This window comes from Dermacentor andersoni, chromosome 5 (assembly GCF_023375885.2).
Source record: "Dermacentor andersoni chromosome 5, qqDerAnde1_hic_scaffold, whole genome shotgun sequence".
Lineage (NCBI taxonomy): Eukaryota > Metazoa > Arthropoda > Arachnida > Ixodida > Ixodidae > Dermacentor > Dermacentor andersoni.
The window spans coordinates 10728051-10753881 of NC_092818.1; the positions used below are offsets into that span (position 1 = coordinate 10728051).

A 25831-nucleotide genomic window follows, 5' to 3' on the forward strand; every position below is an offset into this window, starting at 1 on the left:
GTTGGATGTTTTGATTGACAATAATTAGCAGTGCTGTTTACGGTTAAGTTTAATGTCTTCAATGTTTAGTCTAACACGAGAGTAGTGAGTGATGTTAAACGTTAGCTTGCGGGCATCAGTGCTGTTTGTCGGCGTAGTACACAATACACACAGGGAAAAGTGTTTGCTTGAGGCATTGTTGTACGCCCTATTTTATAACCTCTGAGAGGGTTGAGCATTGTCATTTTCTCATATGGCACATCGGATTGTGGCAGAAGTATTAAAGTGGAATTGAATTATGGGGCTGTACATTCCAAAACCACACTCAGATTATGAGGCAAGCCGTAGTGGCGAACTCCAGATTAATTTTGACACCATGATGTCCTGATGTGTCCCAAAATCTAAGTGCAGGTGCGTTTGCTATTTAGCCCCCGTCAAAATGCAGCTGTCACAATTGGGATCAAATCCGCGACCTCTAGTAATAGCACAGCCATAAAGCTAATGCGGCGGGCACAGAAGTGTTGATTTTACGGTCAACCGCTTCCGTAGTGTCTTCTGGACCCTGCGGTGCGCTTTAATTAATACGGCTCTGCTTCTGCACGCCCTGCGTAAGTTGCCCGCTTGACATATTTGCATGGCGTTTATTTTTCAGAAATAGCACCAACGTACTGTACCGTACCTTGAACTTAAGCTTATCCTGTTTCGATGTAACCGCTGTCGTATAGCAGTGGGGTTTCCTTGCCTTCTCATTTCAACTCCCCCCCTCTTATATGGGAACTGCCTCTTCTCCTCCCTCTCCTTCTTCTCCTCTTCTCTCTACAGTTCTATCTGCGTCCCCTCTGGCCTCGCACGTTAGTAGAAAGGGAAGCGCTGCAGTTTCTGCAATGCTTCTGAGGGGAAATCGCTTGCGCGTCGGCACGGGATTGTACGGTAACCGAGGGAGAGGAAATGGCTGTTGCTCTAGCAGCTGTGGAGGGCTACCGCACAAATAGATCCCTTATAATTCTAACAGACTCCAAGGAAGCATGCTGAAACTACATTAACGGCAGAATCGGTCTAAAAGCGCTCCAAATCTTCCTCCGCGCTGGCCAACAGAATAAACGCATTAGACACACCATCTTTTGGGTACCGGGGCACACTGAGATTGAGGGCAACCAAAGGGTAGATAGGATCGCTCGCGAGCATACAAACCGAGCGGACCTAAACACTTCGCTTTAAAAAAAAAAAAAATGTGAAGCTAGCCCTATTTCTTTCATCAGAGCACCACATTCACAAGTGCAATGTTAAAACCTACGCGAGCTTTGCTTGCTTGCGAACAGATTTGCACATTCTGTGCAGGTTCTTGCTGCAGGAATGGAGCATACATATGCATTCACATCACCAAATAAAATTGGATGATATGGGCCATAAACTCGTCAAAATGCACACAGCATTGGAAACCCACACTAGTATCACGAGAAGCACCAAGACTGCAGCGAAACCCTCATGTGTACAAATAGCCAAAACATGGGAACAGCCACAGACCGTGCTTCGCCGCGCCGTCTGCACCGTGCTGACCGAGCAAAGTGCGACAGCAGCGCTACGGTATGTGAGGATCGGCGGTGGGTCCACGCAGTCACAGGAGTTTGAACACTGAACCTAGTCTAGTAACATTGGCTTGCACAACGCCGAAATGATGTTGATGTTGATGTGACTTCACGCGCATACGCACAGGGCACTTGGAGGCTGTTCCGACCTCTGAGGCTTGTTGTTCTGACGGGCCACTTAATGGGGACTACATACCTACGTGACTGCGGAACGAAAAGTGGAAACACTACGTGTTAACCGATACGTACGCAATAAGCTGGTACGGTTTATGTGGACACAAAACACATTATGTTCAATGGCTGCTGAATTGGGAATTTGATTTTACTATTTTTAAAATGAAACCACTGTTTAAGCAGGAATGATTTAACGAGGTTTTACTGTATTATGAGTGGGAAGACAGAAATCCTAATATTCAAGAGTAAAGTTGGGTGTGCGTTTATCATGCGAGTGCATTTATTGTGCAAGTATTCAGTCAAACCTTGATATAATAAACCTCAATTTAACAAAATTTGTGATGCAACAAACTACTTTAGTTTCCCAATCTTAGTTCCATTGAAAACCACATATCCTTTTTCGCAGTTAAGCAATTAAATTTCTTGGCATGGTTTTGGTTTACCAAATTTGTCGGTCACTTCAAGCAAGTACTTGGAGCCCGCATGGCTGGTAAATCTAGCAAAATACTATGAAAATGTCGGCAAAAGCTTTTTGCAAGTGTCCTTCCACATAAAAGTTTGAGCGGCAAGCGCTGTCGAAGTGTGTGTGGCAGGATGTGGTATGCAGCAAAGAATTTGTTGAGGCCGCAATGCATGGCAGCTCGCCAGAGCGCATGGAGAAACACAAGAGCTGACAATTCCTTCAGTGCAAGGGGGTTTGGGAGTTGCTGAACACGCAGCAACGTGGTCTAGCACATGCGAGGGTGGGGGGAAGAAGAAGCAGGAGATGCACGTCCATGTGCCCTCTCACTTTAGCACATGCATCTCCTCCTCTACCCTTCTAATGGCTGTGCATGGCTGTCCATATGTGGGCCGCACACCGTATCTTAGAGGTAATCTGCGGCAAGTGCACAGGGCTAGCCGAGATGGTGCCTTGATGTGCATCGTGTTTCTGCCCTGACGTTAGTGGTCGTGTAATCTCAAGTTTCCGAGACACAGTGCAAAATGTTCGCTCGCATTGTGACAGCTAGTGTTCGGGGTCATCGAGTGAGATCGTTCATGTTTGCCAGAGCGTGTGTGACTCCGATAAGACCAAAAACCTTACTTCATATAGTTCCTTTGCTGTTGCCATCAATGCTATGCCTTTCTGGAGAAACTGCAACATTCTCTCTTTTTTTTTTCTCAGGATGAATATCCATAGTCTTTTACACTTTTGTTTTTAGTTTGTGGGTGTCATCTGTTGACAGCCATGAGCACTAAGCATGATCAGCCATGGCGTCCAAGATTTACGGCCCCGCGCAATGCAACATGCTCAAATCTTGGATGCTTGAGCCATGCCAATGCGTTGCTCTCGGGCGCGATCAGCACTGCACGAGACGGCGCGCATGACCGTGCAATTATGGCTTGACCTTCTTGTGATTTGCTGATAAGCACTTGCTGAAAAGATACTATCCACCAGAAATCTCCTGGGAATTTGTGAAATTATTCTTACTTCTGAAATTTTAAAACTTCAAATTTGCGAAATTTACATTTTATTAAAATTTTTCACTGCAAGTACCATTTCTTTATAATATAAGAAGCCAACAAACACTGACACCAAGGACAACATAGGGGAAATTAGTTGCACATGCCTAATATGGCAAATAGTTTTTTCATCTACTTCCATTTTCCATATTAAACACAAGTAATTCACCCTATCTTGTCCTTGGTGTCAGTATTAGTTGGCTTCTTATGATATGACTAATAAAAATCGGGCCTCTTGGTTAACCCCTTTCTTCTCGTTTATTACATAATGAGGGTCTCGAATCCGGCACCATTGATGCCTTCAGATAGCATGTGTGACCGTTTGTCTTAACCCAAAAAGATCGAGTTCATGTGACGCCTGCGGCAGAAAGGATGTTCCACATCCGCCGCCAAGATCTGTGAGCGGTGGCGCTGGCTAACACTCCCAGGGTTCTACTAGTAAACATAGATACCCAAGAAAGGGGAAACGGCGCCGCGGTGCTCAATTGGTAGAGCATTGCACGCGAAATGCGAAGGTTGTGGGATCGTTCCCCACCTGCGGCAAGTTGTTTTTTCATCCGTTTTCATTTTCCATATTAAGCACAAGTAATTTCTCCTGTGTTGTCCTTGGTGTCAGTGTTCGTTGGCTTCTTATGATACGTATGACAAATAAATATCGGACCCCACGGCTAACCCCCAGATTCTTTATATTGAGGTTTGACTGTACACAGTAAGTGCCGTCTGCAGCCATAGTCTTTCGGCACTGGCACAGTTGCTCCTTCTTGCTTCATTCACTCATTCTGTGCAATTTTCTGTTTCTGGTGTCCACCAAGGCTGCATTTGTGGTTACGTCCAGAGCCACTGATGATCTATGTTTATTAAAGAGAGCTAGAAAGTAATGTGCTAAATCAGGGAAAATAATTCATGTGTGCCCAGTTTGCAGTGAAGACTCCAACAAAGATTTGTCATGAGTACTTGGTAATGAACTCTTTCAAATTAGCTTTGCATTTCAGTTCCTTTAGGCAGCAGAACTGAGAATTGGGCGAGTTTGATTGTGTACATTGTGGCTAATCAGTGGAATACGCAACAGAAGACATGGCTAGGACACACTCATCCTGTGTAGGACTTCGTCTGCCACACAGTTATCATGGATAATTTGTGCCTCCGGTTAGCGTGTACAATGATCAGCTTTTGTCATGTAGAGGCTAACTGCAGTGCTTCAACTCACAGTGTGGCTGACAGTGCGCTCTGCCGCAAAAGATGTTCTGCCGTCTTGGAAAGTGCCGAGCAATCTACCAGTGATTCCGGCTTTGGTGCAGTTGCGGTGATGCTTGTGTGGATAAACACTGGAAATGCACAGAGGGGTGGTGGTGGTCTTGGCAAAGGACATAACCACCAACAGCCATGCCTTGCACGACTTATCACCGCTGTTGTGAGCGCACCTCAAGCCACAGCGATCACTGTCAGGAAAACGCCCCCGACCATTTATTCGCACCTCTATTTATACATTTGTATACCTTATACAGATTCAGTACTGAGGAGAACAATGCGCCAGAATAGTATGCAGCTCTGCCTAAGCTATGCGGCACCACCTGAGCTATATTAGTAGAACCTAATTCGTACGTTTTAAAAAAAATAAAATAAAAAAATCCGGAGGGAAAGTTTGTTAACTGGGAAAACATACGATCCGAAGGAACTAAAAAGGATTTGACAGACTCAGCTATTGTTGTTATCCACGTAAAGTTATCCACAAACGCATATGCATCAGGGGAAGCTTAATGAGTGTAACCTTCTTGGTCGATACGTCGTCTGCTCTGCCATGTTGCTCCCTCCAAAAGTTTCAAAATGGTGCTCTTGTCCTCCATTTCACCATCGTGCGAAAGATGTACTGTTGCTTTTTCTCTAATTTAAAAAGATGCAAATTTGTAGTTGCTGGCCCATGCATGCTATGTATAATTTAGTATGCAATTATGCCATACTCCCACTAGGTACATATTAAGGAGGTTCTGCTGTATACTTAGGTGTATACTTTGTACTAAACCAGTTATAAGTTTAGTTTAGTTTGCTTCTATGTGTTATGTCTCTTTTTGAGCTAATGAGTTGGGGGAATGACGTTGAAATCAAGAGCTCGATGACATCTTGTCTGGTCTTGTCCAAAGGAAAAGGTGATGCCGACAATAAAGCAAAAGAACGAATAAGCATACACTCGCAAGGCTCTCACCACTTCACCAGGTGAGCTTTCGACGACCTCTAGCCATGATCTTTGTTTTGTAATGCGCAGGTGAATGGCGTGGACGTGCGGTGGGCGACCCGTGAGGAGGCTGTCCAGCTGCTGGTGCAGCTTCAGGGCCCCGTGCAGCTTCTCGTGCAGTCTGCTCGCGAGGAGTACGAGGAAGTGGTGAGCAGCCAAAAAGGAGACTCGTTCCACGTGCGAGCACACTTCAGCCACGAGCCCACCAATAAGGGCGAGCTGGCATTGCACCCGGGTGAGGTGTTCCGTGTGGTGGACACCCTGCACAATGGCACTCTGGGCAGCTGGCTTGCTTACCGCCTTGGCCGCAACCACCAGGAGATTCAGCGCGGCCTCATCCCGAATGCAGCACGTGCTGAAGAACTGGCTGCGCAACAGGCCAGGCGCAGAGATGCCGACACCAGCCGTACCTCCTTTTTCCGGCGCCGCCGGAGGGCTGCTCGTGCAAAGAGCGGTGACCCCTGGGAAGACCCAGGTGCGTTCACTTTGTGTTCACTGATTGAGCTGCTCTCGTGTCTTTCAACACCTGCTGGCTAACCATCTAAGTTGTCACGCTTAAAGGACACTACAGTAGGATGTCGACGATATGAATCTTGCGGGACGGTGAAAAAAATTCAACTCGTCCAAAACTCATGTCACCCAAAAACATAAAAAATATCTAGAAATTGCAGCCTTGGTCGGTGGTAACGCCGTTAGACAGGAAACCAGTAAGCTATCGCAGGAGACGAAAGATCTGATCAAGAAACGCCAATGTATGAAATCCTCTAACCCTACAGCTAGAATAGAACTGGCAGAACTTTCGAAGTTAATCAACAAGCGTAAGACAGCCGACATAAGGAAGTATAATATGGATAGAATTGAACATGCTCTCAGAAACGGAGGAAGCCTAAAAGCAGTGAAGAAGCTAGGAATTGGCAAGAATCAGATGTATGCGTTAAGAGACAAAGCCGGCAATATCATTACTAATATGGATGAGATAGTTCAAGTGGCTGAGGAGTTCTATAGAGATTTATACAGTACCAGTGGCACCCACAATGATTATGGAAGAGAGAGTAGTCTAGAGGAATTCGAAATCCCACAGGTAACGCCGGAAGAAGTAAAGAAAGCCTTGGGAGCTATGCAAAGGGGGAAGGCAGCTGGGGAGGATCAGGTAACAGCAGATTTGTTGATGGATGGTGGGCAGATTGTTCTAGACAAACTGGCCACCCTGTATATGCAATGCCTCATGACTTCGAGCGTACCGCAATCTTGGAAAAACGCTAACATAATCCTAATCCATAAGAAAGGGGACTCCAAAGACTTGAAAAATTATGGACCGATCAGCTTACTGTCCGTTGCCTACAAAGTATTTACTAAGGTAATTGCAAATAGAATCAGGAACACCTTAGACTTCCGTCAACCAAAGGACCAGGCAGGATTCCGTAAAGGCTACTCAACAATAGACCATATTCACACTATCAACCAGGTGATAGAAAAATGTGCAGAATATAACCAACCTTTATATATAGCTTTCATTGATTACGAGAAAGCATTTGATTCAGTCGAAACCTCAGCAGTCATGGAGGCATTGAAGAATCAGGGTGTAGATGAGCCGTATGTAAAAATACTGAAAGATATCTATAGCGGCTCCACAGCCACCATAGTCCTCCATAAAGAAAGCAACAAAATCCCAATAAAGAAAGGCGTCAAGCAGGGAGATACGATCTCTCCAATGCTATTCAGAGCGTGTTTACAGGAGGTATTCAGAGACCTGGATTGGGGAGAATTGGGGATAAGAGTTAATGGAGAATACCTTAGTAACTTGCGATTCGCTGATGATATTGCCTTGCTTAGTAACTCAGGGGACCAACTGCAATGCATGCTCACTGACCTGGAGAGGCAAAGCGGAAGGGTGGGTCTAAAAATTAATCTGCAGAAAACTAAAGTAATGTTTAACAGTCTCAGAAGAGAACAGCAGTTTACGATAGGTATTGAGGCACGGAAAGTGGTAAGGGAATACATCTACTTAGGACAGGTAGTGACTGCGGATCCGGATCATGAGAGTGAAATAATCAGAAGAATAAGAATGGGCTGGGGTGCGTTTGGCAGGCATTCTCAGATCATGAACAGCAGGTTGCCATTATCCCTCAAGAGAAAAGTTTGTAACAGCTGCGTCTTACCAGTACTCCCGTACGGGGCAGAAACCTGGAGGCTTACGAAAAAGGTTCTACTTAAGTTGAGGACGACGCAACGAGCTATGGAAAGAAGAATGATAGGTGTAACGTTAAGGGATAAGAAAAGAGCAGATTGGGTGAGGGAACAAACGCGAGTTAATGATATCTTAGTTGAAATCAAGAAAAAGAAATGGGCATGGGCAGGACACGTAATGAGGAGGCAAGATAACCGATGCTCATTAAGGGTTGCAGAATGGATTCCAAGGGAAGGGAAGCGTAGCAGAGGGCAGCAGAAAGTTAGCTGGGCGGATGAGATTAAGAAGTTTGCAGGGACAACATGGCCACAATTAGTACATGACCGGGGTAGTTGGAGAAGTATGGGAGAGGCCTTTGCCCTACAGTGGGCGTAACCAGGCTGATGATGATGATGATCGCACCACTGGCTTTCTTATGACACAGCACCGTGATCTTGTTAGCGCCGTAAACGCTGGAAATCAGAACTTCACATCATTGCAGCGCCATATTTTCTTACTTGGAAGTAAAATTAAACAATAATAAATAAGTCAGCGGGAAAATGGGAAATTACTGTTACAATTTGTTACTGTAGTCAGGTGGTGTGAAGGGAATGCTCCTATCGGCTGATGTGAATTTGAATAACTGGCATGCTTGTCTCATGCACATTTTGGCAGCAGTGAGCTGCACACTTTGTGTATTCTGAGGCCAACATTTAAAAATCTGCCTGATTGTCTTGAGTTTATTTCTTTGCTCCCTCCTAGCTGCTACCTACATCATTTGTGTAAGATAAAAGAATCTGTTTAGTTTTCTTTGCAGCGGTGAAGCTACTTCATGTCGTGTGATTTGACGGGTGCAAAGATACAAAAAAATTCGAATTGTCACCAGGCATCGGAGACAACAGATGGCATAGAATACAAAGGTAAGGCTATCCTAGAAGCAAATGCCGCAAACACAGTCCCTGAAAGATTTCGCATGCTGCTTCTGGCAGCCCCGTGGCCCATCGCCTGTGATCCGGGGGGGCACAATTGAGCCAGCTTGTTGGTTGTTGGGAGCCGAAAAGACAACTGGAATGCCATATCTGGTAGCCACCTTGAGGTTATGGCTCACATGGTATACATAATGGACTATCTCTGGCTTAACGCGCTCCCTTTTCTTCGTGTGTTTTCGCACTTGCAGCGCTAGTTTTCAGCTCCTGCAGCTGAGACTCAATCAGTGAATTTAAGACAGACTGAGGATAGCCTGCGTTTAAAAGTTTCTCTATTTGATTGCAAAAACTCGCCTGCATCACATGCACCCATGACTTGCGCAGAGCCGGTTCCAGGCCAATGTAAGGCGATTCCATGCTTCACAGTCTTAGAGTGCGCTGAGTCATATCGTAACAATTCTTTGTTACCTCGAGGGAGGTATGCGCAGCAAACATGGTCACTCGAAATTGTTAGGTTAACGTCTAAAAACTGCAATGTACTGTCCTTCGGAAGCTCATTACTAACATTAAGTCCTTTTGTATTTGCTTTAAAAATGTCTAAAACTGCTCGACCACTTCATGGCGTGGCAAAGGGCACCTATTGTCAACAACAACTAAAAAATCAATGTATCTAAAAACTTTAAGAATATTAGGATGAGATGAAGTAAAAACACATTGTAGTGCATGGTCAAAGTCAGATAAAAAGATGTCGCATAATATAGGTGCTACACGTGAACCAATGCAGATGCCCTTTTTCTGTCAAAATATGTCATGTTCAAAAGTTACAAAGGTGCAGTTGAGATAAGCTTCCAAGTGGGAAACAAAATTCGAAGCCGACATTTCCATTTTAGGCACAAAACCAGCTTCGCCACTTTCATCAATGCACTGTTTAACGGCTTTTAGAAGCTCAGGATGCGGAACCGAGTAAACAAGGTCACTTACGTCAATGGAGAACACATAAACTCTTTCTTGGCTATCGCGGAAATATTCAAAAACTTCATCCGAGTTTCTAGTCAGGAAAGGGTCACTCAGTTCAAGAAGCTGCAGGGCTTTTAGCAAAAAACTACTGACTTGATGATGCCACGTGTCCCGTTCACTAATAATAATTCGAAATGGGACATCAACCTGATGGGTCTTGGCACTGAAGGAAGCTGTACGAGAATCTTTTTCACTCTTTCTGATCTGTTTTAGCTAATCTTTCACAGCCAATTTCTTCACAGAACGAAGGCATGGTTTCCTTGATTTTTGATAAGCTGACTCTAATAGGCTTAAAATTCTTCTTGATTGCCTCTGGTGCATTTTCGTTTGCCTAGGCAGAGCCAGAAAAGCACCTTCCTTATCGGACTGCATTGGACAGAGTTTGTTGTCCTTGAAAAAGGACACCACACCGGATGACCAGTTCCGACCTTGGGGGCAGCTGTGTGCAGGCTGTCTACACCATCTAGCAGGCAACGCTCGCACTGTTCCTGGGGTGCTTTTCTTGCGACTTGCCGATTTCACGCTAGAAGTTGTTGTGCTGGAGCTTGAGGCTCAAGACCATATTTTGGTCACTTATTGAGAAGGTTGAGAAGAAAAGGACTACCACCACGTGAACTCACTGCTATCTTCGGTTCGTTAATTCCGTCCTGGGGCCACATCAAAAGAATGTGCAAGATTCTACGTTTGGAGCTGGGCCGTCAAGTCTGGCTTTTCGACGATCTTCTCAGTGCATGTGCTACACCCTGCATGGGTGGCGACAGGTAAACTAAAGGACCACCGGAGGATGGTGAGCACTGCCATAGAAACAATGTGGAACACTATGCGGTCTTGCCTTCTGAGGAGTGCGAACAAGGCAACCACCAGGAAGAGACGGACAGAGAGACTGAAGGTTATTGGTGAAACCAATATTCCAGGCAATATAGCCAACCTATACTGTACACCTTACTGTGTATAAAGTAACCTTCAACTGTGTTGAAGGGGTGGTCTACGAGATACCCCTAGACTGCAGCAAGTCCTACGTCGTACAAACGGGACATTATATTAATGACAGACTGAGGGAGCATGCTAATAGTATTGGTAAGTGTGACAATGCGCATCTTCCTGTGCACTGTAAAGCCTGTCGTTGCACACTATGCTTTGAGCAAGTTTTGATTCTTGGCAAAAGTAGGGCCCAAACTGCAAGAACGTTGTTGGAAGTGTTTTATATGCAAAAGGAAGGGTCTGATCGTGTCAGCGATACATCTATCCTATTGTATTCTGCTGAAGTGTGCTTTCTTCAAAGTATGTTATCATGACCATGTTGTTCTATGTCACACCTTTGCTCTCTGTGCTTGCGCGGAAGTTGTCTTTTCTTCTATACCTTTTTTGAGGCTGTCATAAAACAATTGGTAGTTTGGCACTTCACTGTCTTCTTTTTTATGCCCCTTTTCACAAAATGTATTTTGCGCCACAATCAAGTATACCGGAAAGAAACTGCAGCGCCTGTGTCGACAAGCAAAGACAGCCTTATCTTCCCGATAGGAATGCTGGCTCGAATATCTTTTGCCGAGGTATTGCGATCGCTGCTTTGAAGCACCATGACAGTGTTGGCCTTCTCAGGTTTTCTAACGGCATATTTCTTTTTCTCTGATTTGCACATGCTTGAAAACTGGCCAATTTTTCCGCAAGACCAGCAACGCTTGTTTCTGGTCGGGCATCCAGATGAGTTGGCCATATGCGATGACGAGCCACACTTGTAGCAGCTTCCTTGCGGAGAGTTTGACCTTTTTGCAGATTTTGACTGTGAATGTTGTTCACACAGCTATGTGCGAATTCCCTAAGCTCTTGTTGCGTTTGCTCAATTTGCTTCCTGATATCAATAGCACACTGCAGCGTAAGCGAAGACCCTTCATGAAGCATGCGTTCAGGTGTTGTTCGTGAAGAAGTGCCTTCCAGCAATTGGTCTCAAATTATGCACTGCCGAAATTGCAAGTTTACTCAAATGCTTGAAAGGTTTCACCAAGTTGTTGCCGTCTTTGGCGAAACCAGCACCACTCTACCAAATATTCATAGCGCTCGCGAAATATGTGCCCAGTGCAGCAAGGGTGGCTTTGAAATGGTCCCCCATGTTCTCGGTCTTGGCGTCCGTGGTCAATATCTGCTCCGTGTGCAAGAATGCTGTAGAATATTCGCTGGCCTTCAACACCAAGCGAGTTTACCAGAATTGCCCTGCGCCCCTTGCTGCAGTTGATCACCGCCAATGGCACAGCCGGGTCACCTGGTGCAGGCAAGAAAGGGGGTGGTGCTGGAAAACACCCGAGTGTCATGGCTCCGATACTGTCCCTCGTCACCAATATGTGGCATCTGACACAGGCTGGATGCATGACACTGGATCACGCAAACATTGCATATTACATCAGCATTTATTTGTCACAGTCAAGCCATTTATATATCAAAGCATGTTGAATGACGATGACGATATGTGTACTAGAAAAACAACACTGAAACAATGAAGAAGGGTACTGCAACATATTTACTACATTTAAGGATTTCATACCTCATCTGTCAAAGTGGTACATAACCATTTTATAGGATTGGCTAACAATGTGCACGCACCTAGGGGTGCTTACCCGGCAATCAATTCCACAAAAATGAAATCAATCAATGAAGCCATTCAATATAATGTGCTATTTCATTCAGAGGTAGCTGGGCTTTAGAGATACCATGATTCGACATGCAAGAGCAGGTTTTATGTGAAATTTTATTTTTTATTATGTCAAACAGAAGTGTGCTTAAAGGCGCAACTTTCTCGGTCAGCATTCGCTTGTACAGTGAAACCTCGTTAAACAGTAGTTGGCCGGAGCTCAGAAAAAGTTGTTACTAAATGGTAGTAATGCTTAAGCAAAATAGCGTGAGATCGCCCACTTACTTGTCAGAAATGGAACTCAGACAGAATGCAATGAAAGGGCAAAATACATGCTGTATTTATTCACTTCATTCGACAAAAGTCTGTTATTTTCGTTTGACGCTACCATGGCCTAGCAGCGACGACATCGGCCTCAAAGTCACTCAAGCTGCGAGCCAGCTTTTCCACCAGCCCCCTCTTTTCGGCAAACACTCGCATGAGGCTGACGTAACGCACATCATCTGTCACTGTCAAGCCTGAACCGCCCGTGCCGTCGCTTTCCGTGTCGTCCTCACCACTGTCGTTAGGCGACACTTTGGCAACAGCAGAGGCGACTGTAGTGTCCCACCCAAAGCTGGCTGATGGAGAGGCCTAGCGTCTGGGAGGGTGATGCAGTGAAGTTGGCGGAGACACTTCTTCCGGGCAAGAAGGTCTGGCCAATGTGGTGTTTATTCAACTTGCATAGCATTTCAAGGACAGGTTGCATCATGCCATTGGCTGTTACACAAGTGGTGTGATCACACTTGATTGATGGTACACAGGTGGTGGGATCACACCTGATTGGCCTAACGAATTCATACAAACGCACAGACAAGGAGGTCACGGCTCCATCATGCGGACATTGGATATAACAATGGTAGCGAGTGCTACTTATGACGCCAGAGGACAGCATGACACAACAGCAACGATGGCAAAAAGTCGAAATTCGGAAAGTCAAACCTCGTAGCTGACATCGTTTCGCGGTCCCAGCAGCACTGCCAAGCATCTTTTCCTTCGCCTTCCAAATGCCACACACCGCAGTCAGTGGTAGATCCCTCTCGCGTGCCAGCGCTGACTTCTTTGTGCCACGTTCGATAGCACGAATGATGTTTAATTTCTCTGCTATGCTGAGCACCCGGTTTTTGTCGTGAGCTTTGGCATGACGTGAGTGCTAGGCTCTCTGGCACGGCACCGAAATGATGCTGATGTTGATGTGGCTTCACCATTCCAAGCACCTTCTGCGTTTGCACTTGTAGGCCGTTTTTTTCTTTGAGGCTCGTTCTGCCGGGCTTACCTCGTGAAATGTGGACGCTGGGCATCTAGTTCACTTTGCTCTCTCCCTCCGCTCATTTCCTGGCATTTGCACATGCTTTCTCCTCTCCTTCAGAGTCTGGCCACATTCCACAGGTTGCTTCCATGTGTGCATGCGCTATACTGGTGGAGAACACTAGTGGTGGCAGTGCGGAGCTGTCGGGGTGGCATGCATCTAGTTTGTCGTCTGCTAGAAACTCGGGCCGGCGGTGTCTCCATTTGACAGCGATGAAACAGAAAGTTATATGAACATAAATAAAGAAACACAAATGAACACATGGCCCTGCTTTTTCTGCACATATGCTAAGAATTTGTACATGTACCTAGAGAAAGCAGACGAAAAATAAATTAGTGTGAAAAAGCACAGTAGAAGTACACATTTTCACATCCGAATGTCTGCGCTTATTCACAAGCTGCACCTACCTGCTCAATTCTCTGATGAATTATGAACAAAATGAACAAAATTTGTCACAAAACAGGTAGCTGTCTCTCAGAGAATGATGTTTGTGCAATCATTTGCTTCATTTAACTTGTGTTGAACCTGTTTATTTGCAGAAGGCTTGTCCAAATTTCCAGCCTACGAGCGTGTGGCCCTGAAACACCGTAAGTACTTCCGGTTAGGCATGGGCTCTGTCTGTGTTCTTAAGGTATCCCCATCTAATCACATCAGTCACCGTAAGAACCTTTGTGTGATAAAGATCTGGACATGAGTGGCATGTTGTGAAGAGAAAAGAAATTTGCCCGATTATTGTATAATCACTCATTACAATTTAAAATGGACTTGCATGACATATTATTTATACGAGAATCGTGCAGTGTTGGCATGACTTGAACATTGGCATCTTTTCATACGAAGTTTTGGATGTAGGCTTGCGTGTTTTCATGCCAGCTTCCAGTCAAGCCTGAAATCAGAGGTAATTAGAATCCAGCGTGAGACAAGCCACAGCCTGGCTGCCAATGTACTATTAGGCCTAGCTATAGCAATCATTGCTTTCAGCTGCACTCTGAATGATTGCCAGTCATAGCACTGCTGTACAGAAAATAAATTGTCTAAATTACACTCTGGCACTCTTCGTGAGCAGCAGGTGCACCAGTGGTGAAGGCTCTCAGGTCGTGCATTTTGTTGGTGTTGCACGTGCAGACATTGCAGCTTGCAAGGCACATGTCTTCTCAAAACTTTCATGATGCACTCTTGTCAATTTCAGGGCCCGTGGTTGACCGTGAAAAGCATGCCAATGTTCGGAAATGGCTTTAGAGAATGATGATGGTACATAGGACAGAAAATAGGACAAATTGTCTGTTGTCAGTGTGTCCCTGCAGTGTGATGCTCAAACATTCTCACGTGGCTCCTGATTTGCTTCTGAGGGCATTGACAAGCTTTCTTGTTTTGCAATAAGTGAAGCTATGACTGAGTGTATAAGAAAAAAAAAAGCGCATTATACTTGGTTTTTATGGTAAATGGGACCATCCTCTGAAGTAACTGTTTTATATTAGCCCTTTGATGGTTGAATATTTTAGCATAAACTGTGGCCCTGTGGTCAACTTTCTTTAAGTGCAGATTCCAGTTGTAGGAAATGATTTAAAACTGATCAATACAGCAAGAATTAATTGCAAGCAATATTTTGTCTGAAGAACACTAGCAGTGTACACACAATATACTGCACTCGAAGAGGACGAGAAAAATGTCTAGCAAATTATAAATTTTGCTAGACATAAATTGATCACATAAATAATTTATAATTGATAGACATAAGCTGATAAAATTGATAGCCCTAAGGCTATCAATTTGTTGTCTCCAGAACACATTTCATCCGCAGAAGAAATGTGTCAGAAACAAGTTAGAAGAAACGCTTGAGCAATCGCTGTGAGAAAAGGCACCGCACACGGCCATATCGAAATCGTGACTGCATGCACCCAAGTATATGCGTGAATATGTGAATGGCAATCAAAAGGATAACCACAACCGAAGGCAAAGAAAAAGAAAACTTATCAGTATCTCTGAGCTTTGGCCATGCCATGCTGCTGGAAACGCGATAGTGGCAGCCGTAAGAGACGATAGCATCTGTTCAGGGGCGCCGAATGGTGACACGAGGGACTCTTCCTGTGACAACAAAAAGAACCCTTATTTCTGTCTGCCCGTTATATACTTGTGGCAAGGTGCCACCCCTTTGCTCTCAGCACCACCTCATAGCTGCAAATTTAAGCACCAGGTGGTGACCATCACGTCTTGCTTCCCAAAATAGCTACAGATTCAACCTACGCAGTGGTCTCATTGCACAACCGTATTGCGTTCGCTTTCGTTTATCATGTTGAGGCAAACTTCCTTTAACAGGCAGTCCCTGCATTTCATACAAGGAAGGCGTGGCCACAGGTTGCACAGGCGATGGGCAGGGAGAACTCTGTAGCAACGTTCCTGGTGTTGGTGGCGAGGCTACAGTCTGTCCTTGGATATTCTGGCCTGCTGAAAAATGCACCATGTGGCAACAATTCCTCTGAAGAACGCTGCTAGAAGTCTCAACCACATACGATGAAGGTCACTGAGCAGGGCTGAGGACACGACTGCTGCAACCAATGTCCTTGATCCACACATCGTTGCCTGGATCCACACATCGTTGCCCTGAACTTTCCATGATTGGCAATGCCGGTAGAAGTCGTTCTGGTAGCCCCGGAAGGTTAGTTTGCAGTTTTCATCCCATAAGTAATTGTGCTGGACAGAAGCACAAACTCCAGGTGTGTCTTGGTAAGTGGGAAGGGAAGCAGGTACTTCACGGCCTGCACCATGCTTTCTGCCTCACCATTACTCTGAGGGTATCAAGGACTGCTTGTCTCGTGGCGGAATACATAAGATCGAGCAAATGCGGCAAAATCTTTGGACACGAACTGAGGTCCATTGTCTGTCTGCATGGCGTCTGGAATCCCAAAATGGGCAGAACAACTCTTCACAGCACCAATCACTGCTGGTGCTGACGTAGTCCTTAGTGTGACTACTTCAGGGAATCTGGAGTAGTAATCGATGATCAGGACATAGTCAAGTCCTTTAAATTGGAACAGGTTGATTCTCAAGCGTTGCCATGGTCTTTCTGTGTCGGAGTTGGTGTCAGTGGCTCGGAAAGCATGACTCAAGTCTCGGCACAATTGGCACATAGATCCACAAGGTGTTCAATATGCAGATTGCAATTTGGCCACCAAACGCACTCTCAGGCACATTCTTGACAGCGGCGTACCCCTTGATGCTTTCGTGCAGCAGTGCAAGGATGTCCTATTGAGCAGATGGAATGACGATACGGCGATCCAACAAAAGCAAGCCATTGTGCACACTCAGTCTGTCTCTCTCTTTCCGGTACGGTGGTATGTGGGTTGATATTCTGCTCTTGGGTGGCTGGCCTCTCTCACAATATGTCACAACTGAGGAACACACTCTATCCTGAGCCTGAAGACAGTGAATATTGTCTAGTCGACTGCCACAAGTCGAGGTAGACCCTTGAAGACCTCACCTACATAGATTTTCCAAGCTGTTAGCGGCTTTTGAGTTTGGCGAGCTTCAGGGTGCTCGTGACTGTGTATCAGCTGTAGCTAAGAGTTTCCCAGGCACATATTTGACAATGTACTGATAGTGCATCAGCTTGATCCACATTCGCTGTGCTCTAGGTGGCAAGACTTCCAGGTCCTTGCTTGAAAGGAGGGCTACAAGCAGAAAATGATCCGACTCGACCTCAAAGCTTAGACCAAGAATGTACTGGTCGAACCTAGTCAGGCCCATGGGACAGCCAGAGACTCATTTTCCGCTTGACTGTAACATCTTTCTGTGGGAATGAGGGATCTAGAAGCATAGGCAAGTTGGAATACCAGAGGGTTGGTCCTGGAGCGAGGTGGCTCCCAGGCCATGAAAGCTTGCATCAGCCGATACTATAGTCTGGTAGGGTGGGTGGTACTTTGCCACGCATGTATTGGAGCTGTGCAATGACTTGATGCAGGTGAAAGCTTGCTCTTGGCTGTAACCCTACTTCCAGACGTTCTTGTTCAAGAATGAATGAATGAATGACGTCAGACAGGTTTGGAATGAAATGGGCCACATACTTACCATTCCAAGCAATTGGCAAACTCCACTGACATGGACTGGCTGTAGGAGGTCCGTGATAGCCTTGGCTTTATCTGGATCTCATGAAATTCCCTGTGCGTTCACAACGGCTCCTAGGAACTTGAATGAAGATGCCCGGAACTGACATTTCTTTTCATTGAGAGTAATGCCTGCTTGATTTAGGCAAGCCAAGACGTCAGCTAGGCGTTGGTCATGCTCTTGGTGGTCCCTACCAAAGACTAGTATATTGTCTATCATATTGACGACTCCAATAGCACTTTTTAGTAGACGTGACATGAAGTGCTGAAAATATTCGCACACTGTCGTGATGCCAAAGAGAAGACATCTATAGCAATATCGGCCAAAAGGAGTGGTGAATATTGTCAGTTCTTTTCTTATTTTGATTTGGTGGAAGCTGGATCTCACATCAAGCTTGAAAAAGACTCTTACCTAAGATATCTTCAAGTGTTGGTAGAATGTAGTGTTCCCACCGAATCATTTTGTGAAGCTTCATCAAGTCGACACAGAGCCTGTACCCGCTTGACGGCTTCGGCACAACGACAAGGCCCGAACACCATGTGGTTGCCGTGTCGCCTTTCGGATGACCCCTTTGGTTTCCATGTCATCCAGTTCCTTCTTCACGTGCTTGAGCAAAGGGAGGGGTATTTGTCTTGGAACACTCATTGAAAAGGGACAAGCATCTGGAGAAAGGCGGGTGTGGTATTCCGCTTGTACTTGCCCCAGTCCGTGAAAGATTTTGGTCTGAGTTGACAGAATGCTCTCAGTCAACTTCAATAATTGAACAACACCTAAGTCTTCGATTACCGGTAGTCCCAGAAGATGTGTCGTCTGATTCTTGACAATGTACAGTGTCTGCACAGTCACCCAGTTGCGCCACTCCAAGGTTGCATTTAAAGTTCCCTCCACGTGCAACCTAAGATTTCTGGGACTGGATACCTCGGCTTCCACTTCATCCAACACAGCAGGCAATCCCAGTAAGGAAGGTCATGCTAACATTACTTCTGTTCCCGAGTCTGTTTTTAAACTGTGCAAGGTGTCCATTCACATGTACATCAGTGTATCTTGCGTGATGCATACTAAGCACATGAACTTCAACAGAATCCAACAGTTCTTTCCGCTTCTTGGCCTTGCAAACATCAGCGAAGTGACCCTGCTTCTTACAGAAATTACATGTAGCCTTACAAGCGGGGCATTCGTTCTGTCGGTGGCGACAATGGCCACAGTAACCACAAATTGACTGAGTTGGTTGCGTCGACTTGCTACAGCATGACAATGCCACATGGACGTCTAAGCTATTGAAAGCTGCACTCTCGTGGAAGCGTGGAACGTGTTGCCGCGTCCAACAAGTGGGATGATGCAGACAAACTGAAAAACATATATTTCAGCCTTAACGATGGTGCACGTGTTTGGTATGAGAACCGTGCAGATGCCCTAACTTCATGGGCAGAATTCAAACGTCAGATTCTTGAGATGTATGCAAGCCCTGATCGACGAGAGCGAGCTGAGCGGGATCTCCAGTCCCGTATACAATTGCCGAACGAAGGTGTCGCAATGTATGTCGAGGACATGACGCGTCTCTTTCGACGAGCCGACCCCAGCATGTCGGAAGAAAAGAAGGTGCGGTACCTGATGCGCGGAGTGAACGAGCAGCTGTTCGGCGGTTCCGTATGCAGTCCTCCCAAGACTGTGTCAGAGTTTCTTTCCCACACCGTCACCATGGAACAGACTCATCAGCAGCGGGCACCGTCATACGAACGCCAAGTGAACGCTGCCTTACCTACGGACTTCTTCGGAGCTCTCGGGGGCCACGTCAATTTCTTTCGAGAGCTCATTCGTTCTGTAATCCTGTAAGAACTCCAGAAACTGTCGGTACCCTCACAGCCAATCCTCAGCTCCTTGTCGCCGACCTACTCGCCGATGTCACTGAGTGTTTTGTGTCTGAGGCACTCGGCACTGCTGAAGCGCTTCTACGCAACATCAACATTAGTCCAACGCTTCCTGAAGAGAACAAACAACCCCTGCGCAAGCTTGAGTTCCACTCTTGCTTTGCACGGTCGTCGAAGATACTTCAAACATTGATTATGGAACATTGTATCATCACCTATGACAAGGTGCAGCTGAACCAAAGACGTAGGTGCTGCATGGTGGCGGTGGTGATATGGGGGGAAGGATGATACTGTCACATTCTAGTGACATTTGTGAACACAGTGTAGCAAAATGGTGTATCACCAAACTAACTGTTTATTGGGCGAACCTGTGACAGACTACACTCAAAGCATAACGGTAGCAGCGAGCACAGTCAGCGATCGTTGAAATCAAATTAGCGGGTCAAGTGCGTTGGCTTTTATACATGACTCGTTGAAGGTTCCAGTGTAATCGCTGGTGCCCACGTGTCTTCCAGAAAGTACTACACAATTGGCGTTGCACATACAATTGAATTATAAAAGGTTCAACAACAACATACACAACAGATGGAATCTGCGATAATATTCGAGTAAGTTCCAAATCATGCAGGCGCGTCTTATGCCAAGCGATAATTTTAAGTTGTTAGTGGGTGAAATGCACTCCCCAAGAAAAGGATAATAAGTAAGCACTTCAGCATGGTGGAACAAGCATGCGATGTATCCCATCCTCGTCGCCAGTTGACACGATTCCCGATGGTCTAGCCCTTTTCTTCTGCGGTCCAGGCTTCTCCGGTCACCACTATGCCATCCACACATTATCAGAGAGCTCCAAGTTCGACTAGTTGGTTTATAGAAAAATGCATGAGCAGCGAAGACATGGCACGTATGGGACAGATTTGGTGACTATATTCCCTGATCTTTATTTGTAGTCGTACAGTGCATAATTAACCTGCTGTCATTAGCTGCTCAGCTTGCTAGCAAGAAAACACACTGAAAAAAAATAGGAATAGGAGGGCAAGGTCAAACATTGCAAAATACGAGAGCACCCACCTTGTAGAGCGCTCCGGGAGGGTTTAGGTTCGATTGCCAAAGGCGCCCATTAGTTCCCAAATGCCCACAAGTGTACTCCAGGCCTGGCATTTGGCTTCCTTCAGGGGTGATATGCTTGTGAAAGGAGCCTGTGCCCTAAACTCCAATTGAAACCCTCATGAGCACAAAAAAAAAAAGTGATGTTTGACCCGCTCTTATGGTGTCCATTTCCCATGTGGCCCTCCATATGCAACTGTGGAGATGGGGATGCCTTCGGGTTAGAGACAAGCACCCCTTTCCAAGCGCTGAGGTCCCATAATGGCTGAGCACCAGGCCAGGAGCACGCTTGCCAATAGGAACCCGGCAGTAGCACTTGCCTCCCACAGCTGCGGTGGTTGATCTTCAACAGGGTCCCCTGTGGTTGTACAACCAAGAGACAACTCATGAAATCTCATTAGGCCCCCTATATTCGAGATGTGAACCCCCATGAGAGCCGAGCTCCAGGCAAGGGAATGATATTTAGCAGCTGAAAAACTAGAAAAGGGCCAACAACACAAATGTGAAGGCCACAACATGAATGGAAAAAAAAGATTGGTCCATAAACAATGTGACAACAATCCATCTGTCTGTCCATTTGTGTCATCTGTCTCTCATGTACTGTATGACTGTGAATAAAAATTAGTTAATGGTTGCTGCATCTGTCCAGTTTGTACCACTTGTCCTGTTTTCTGTACTGTTTGCCATGTTGAACAGGTTTCCTTGTCACTGTTTGCTGTATTTAGAGCACAGTCCAAATGTAATGCGAGGTGCTTTTGCAGATCTGTAATCGCATGAAACAAATGTTATTATGACCTTGCAAGTATGGTAATATGCACAGCATTACAAAATTAATGTGTTTGTTTGGTTCCATTGGTCCTTCGATGAACATTACTCTCCACTGGTCCTTATTTACCGAGATATTCAAAGATATTAGTTGGTAATCCAGAGATATCATAATTCCATAGCATTTACTGTATGTTTAAATTTAGAGTACACCATTCTTATTCTGTGCCTGCTAAATCTGTGTCATGTTGTCATACTTCATTTTGTCTATTTTTGTGGTGGTACACTTTGTTTACGGTAAAAATGGTATAAAACTTTTACATGCAGGAGAGCTTGAATTTGGTAGTTGATGCAGATCAAGCGTTTCAGGACACAGCACCCAACTGAAAGGTTTTGAGGAAGCAGCAATGAAAAGTATTCTGGTTTATTTCCTCTTGCATATTTAACAGGGCTTGATCAGCCCTGGTATAGTGCATTTATTGTACAGCTTGTGGTGCTAATCAGTGGTTAAACAAGGGATGTCACTGGAGTAAACGTTTTGACAAACCGGCTTGTCTTTGTCATGGCAACAACCTTGTCTTCATCAGGAAGTCTACTTGTCAAAATGTTGTCTCCAGTAACATCCCTTGTTCGACCACTGATCACATTTCAAATCTCTACCTTTGTAAGGTCCTGCTGTTCACTCCTTACGTGTTCAAAAGAAGTGAAGGAAAGGGAGAGTTTCCTTGATGGCAAGCCGAGCATATTTTGAGCATCAAGTGATGTAACGAGGATTCCCCGCTTGCTTGTCTGCAGCGGGCTTCATCCGGCCTGTGGTGCTGTTTGGACCCATGGCAGATGTGGCCCGGGAAAGGCTTCTCAGGGACTATCCAGACAAGTACGCCTGCCCACGTGAGTGTGCTCCCTACTCACAACATAACTGCGTGTACAGGCGGGTCCACTGTTAGAGGGAAGACACGAGCACATGGCTCATGCTCTGTGCAGCGCCATGTACAGGAAGCTAGTACATGCGCGAAACAAAGCATGGCCGGCGCATGCCCCATGTCGTCTGCTACTGAACCACCCCTTTGCTTTGCTCGCACATGGCCACCCAGCTGTGCAATTAGACATCAACAGCACTCCCCCGCTTATTGGAGAAACATTTAATTTCCTGCATTGCCAGCCGTGAGATGTAGAAAGCACATAAGTATACTTACTTCTATTGCAGTGGCACAGGATGCGAAGAAGCAGCGGCAGAACTATTTTGTTTTGGATATGTCAAATTATGCCATTGGTATGTTGCTGTGCTGCATCTCGCATGAGCATTCAGCAGATAGAATTACCTTCAGAACACCATTGGCAACTGCAAATTTTTCTGTCTCTGTTTGCTTATGTATGCTGGTGTCACTCCCTGACTGGCATTTCAGAAGGAAAGAGCGATACCTTCCAGTGGTTTAGGCTACAGATATACAATTAACTCTCGTTAAGACGAACTCAGTTAAGCTGAATTCTCACATATAACGAACAACATGGGAATGTTTCTTTGGTTTTCGATAGACTCAATGCAAAAAATTCTGCTTAATATGAACTGCCTCAGACATACCGTATTTACACAATTGTAAGTCGACCCCCTCCCTCCGATATCGCATGTGACAGGAAAAAAAAAAAAAAAAACAAGAAGAGCATACCCGAGGGCGCATTCGATAACGAAAATTTATTGGTAGCTGGCATGGTCACTCGAATACTCATCTTTATTTGTGCCATCATCCTCACTAGTGCTGCCATCATCATCGCTGCTACGGTCCCACAGTGCGTTGTCGTCCATCGAAATTCCACATTTGGCAAACGACCGCACCACGACATCTTGTGGAACAGCAGCCCACGCCGAATGCACCCAACCACACGCAGCCGTCAGGGAGGCTCTTTGGACAGGTCCGGTTGGCGTAAGTTCGCAGTCTTCTGCTGCAAGCCACTCCTTCTGCTCATGGCGGAGCAGGTCCTTAAAAGACGAAGAGCCGGGATTGTTTCATGATCATGTCGCACTTCACTGGCAGGGACCGATCATGCATTTCAGTGACGTACGCCGCAAACTTGGCCTACAGCTCTGGAAGGCATCCAGACTTCGGCTCATGGGAAAGTCACTTGCTGTCAAAGGTGAAAATTTTGCTTCGCTGCAGTCGCCACTCTTTCACCACCCGTTCAGAAACATCGAACTTGCAGCCCACTGCGCAGTGATTTGTTTCTTCGGCGTAAAGGATGGCAGCCCTCTTGAACGCTGCTGTGAACGAGCGCCGAATGTTTAGTGGGCCTGGGGCACTCATGACGACTGAGGAAGCATGGAAATAGCATGTAGCCGGCAGTCAAGTCGAACGCGTCAAACTAAAAGCTACAAGGAAAGAGAAACACGTGAGTGGTGTTTGCTCTTCCATGAATTATCGATACTCCCCACAAGCGCCGCCGCGACTGGAACAGCGGCACTTCTATCAACTATCAACACCCCTCCATAAGTGTTGTGTGCACTGTAAAACTCTCAAAAATGCTGAAAAACCTTTCCAAAAAGCGAACGCATGAGATAGCAAAAAAGCTATGGGTAGGGCCACAGAGCAAACATAAAATTGCAACTACGTTGTTGCTCCTCTGATATCTCGTTAGTCTCGCTTTTTTTGCAAGTGCCATGTTTTGGTTTTGATTGTAAGTCGACCCCCCCCCCTCCCCCCCACTTCAGATTTTCAAATTTAGAGAAATAGATCAACTTACAATCGTGTAAATGCGGTACTCTTTGGTTAAGATGAATATTCGTAGTGACCGCTACTGATCCTGGAGGCACCCTACTGGAGGCCTGCAGTGCACATCGCCCGTGGACAGAGGCAAAAGCAAGAGGAGGAAACAAAAATGTTACAGGGACGTTTCACTTCGTGAACGTGGGTGACATGCAAGTGTATGCATGCTATAGCGCACACGAAGCTATCGGCCCTCAGTGCGCTTAAACACCTACGCTGTCCGCATTGCAGATTGTATTCAAAACAGCAGCTGCCGGAGTAGGATGCCCGCTTGTAAACATTTGCTTACTAACTAAATTAACAAGCATGATGCCAGCGTGCACAGGCAAACATGAACACATCACACTCGATCGCCGCGGACACTCACTGTCAAAACGCTGGCATGGGGAATCGCGGCAGCAGCGAGTGAAGTGAGCTTCGTGCTGTCTAACGCTTCAACGTAAACTGAGGAACGAGAACACAGTACACGCAAAGCCACGAGCCATCAGCCCAGCTAGACTGTACTCCAAAACAGATTGCTTTCAAGACAAAGCCCACGCGCCCCCTTCCCTCCCCCGATGCCATGAACACAACAGAAGACGGCACGCTTCCTTCCGCCTTTCCTCCCTTGCTCATGCAAGATTGAGTCACCATGGTCGGCTTACCATTGCACGCTTTCACTGGCACGCAGCGTACAGCACGCGAGGGCAATGTCAACACGAGACGAAGCCAGTATGTTCGTATCACAAACAAAACCTGTAGAAACTGTTAGAGGAGATCAACCCAGCACGCCTCCACCCACCTTCCTCCTCCATGACGCTCCGCCTCATTTCTCCTTTTTTTCTTTTAAGTTCAGCTAAATAAATGCTTTTTATGTCATTTTCCCGCTTCGTAAGTCTACTTCATGGACCATTTTGAAGTAAGATATTTAGATGCACCTGGTCATGTTGCCAATTATTCTTCTGATAAGACGAACTGCTGATAAGATGAACAAATTTTTATGGTCCCTTTGAGTTCATCCTAAAGGGAGTCTACTGCATAACATTTTTGCATTTCTGATTCGCCAATAGTAGCTTTACACAACGTTTCATATCTTCCAGTAGCTCAACTGACTGAGCTCAGCGTACACGGACATCACTGAAACTGCAGTGCCTAACAGTGCCGAAAACAAACTGTGCTGTGACTCATGCTCATTTCGTTGAGTTGCCATGCTTCATACATGAAATGAATGTCTGTCAGTCTGTCGTGCAATAACGTCAGAATGCAAAACATCTACCACAAAAACAGGGCTTGATGTCGGCAAGTCAGTTCTGAAAGCTCAATCATTTCCAAGCTCTTAGCATCCAGATGGCTGGCAAGTCAAGCGCAACTTTGTTTCTTTAGTTCGTGTTCATAGCAACCATGGCTGAAGACCTGCGGTCGCCCAGCCAAATGGCCGGTAGCCAAGCGCAGCCAGAGCAATAGGGTAGTTAGGCAGCAGACGAGGCACAGCATGGGCTGTCCCTACGCTATTTTGCGCATGTGCTATGTTTTCGCCGCTTCTTGTACATGGCGCTTCACAGAGCATAAGCCATGCACTCGGGTATTCCCTCTAACAGTTGAGCCACCTGTATTTATGCCTGAAATGCTGATTAATACGCAGCAATTGGTCGAGTGACTGATTGAGTAAAAAAGCTCAAATACTTTGCATGCCGAGTGTCCA

The 25831-nt window shown here is 45.9% G+C and overlaps 1 protein-coding gene across 2 annotated transcripts in view; it reads left to right on the forward strand.

The window, feature by feature from the left end:
* Window positions 1-25831, forward strand: part of pyd (zonula occludens-like protein polychaetoid) — a 298483-nt gene that overhangs the window by 173228 nt on the left and 99424 nt on the right. For both annotated transcript variants that reach the window (XM_055070109.2, XM_050177563.2), the window contains exons 11-13: window positions 5503-5947; window positions 14093-14140; window positions 22187-22282. In XM_055070109.2, the coding sequence (XP_054926084.1) occupies window positions 5503-5947; window positions 14093-14140; window positions 22187-22282 (589 nt within the window). The remainder of the gene's footprint in view (window positions 1-5502; window positions 5948-14092; window positions 14141-22186; window positions 22283-25831) is intronic.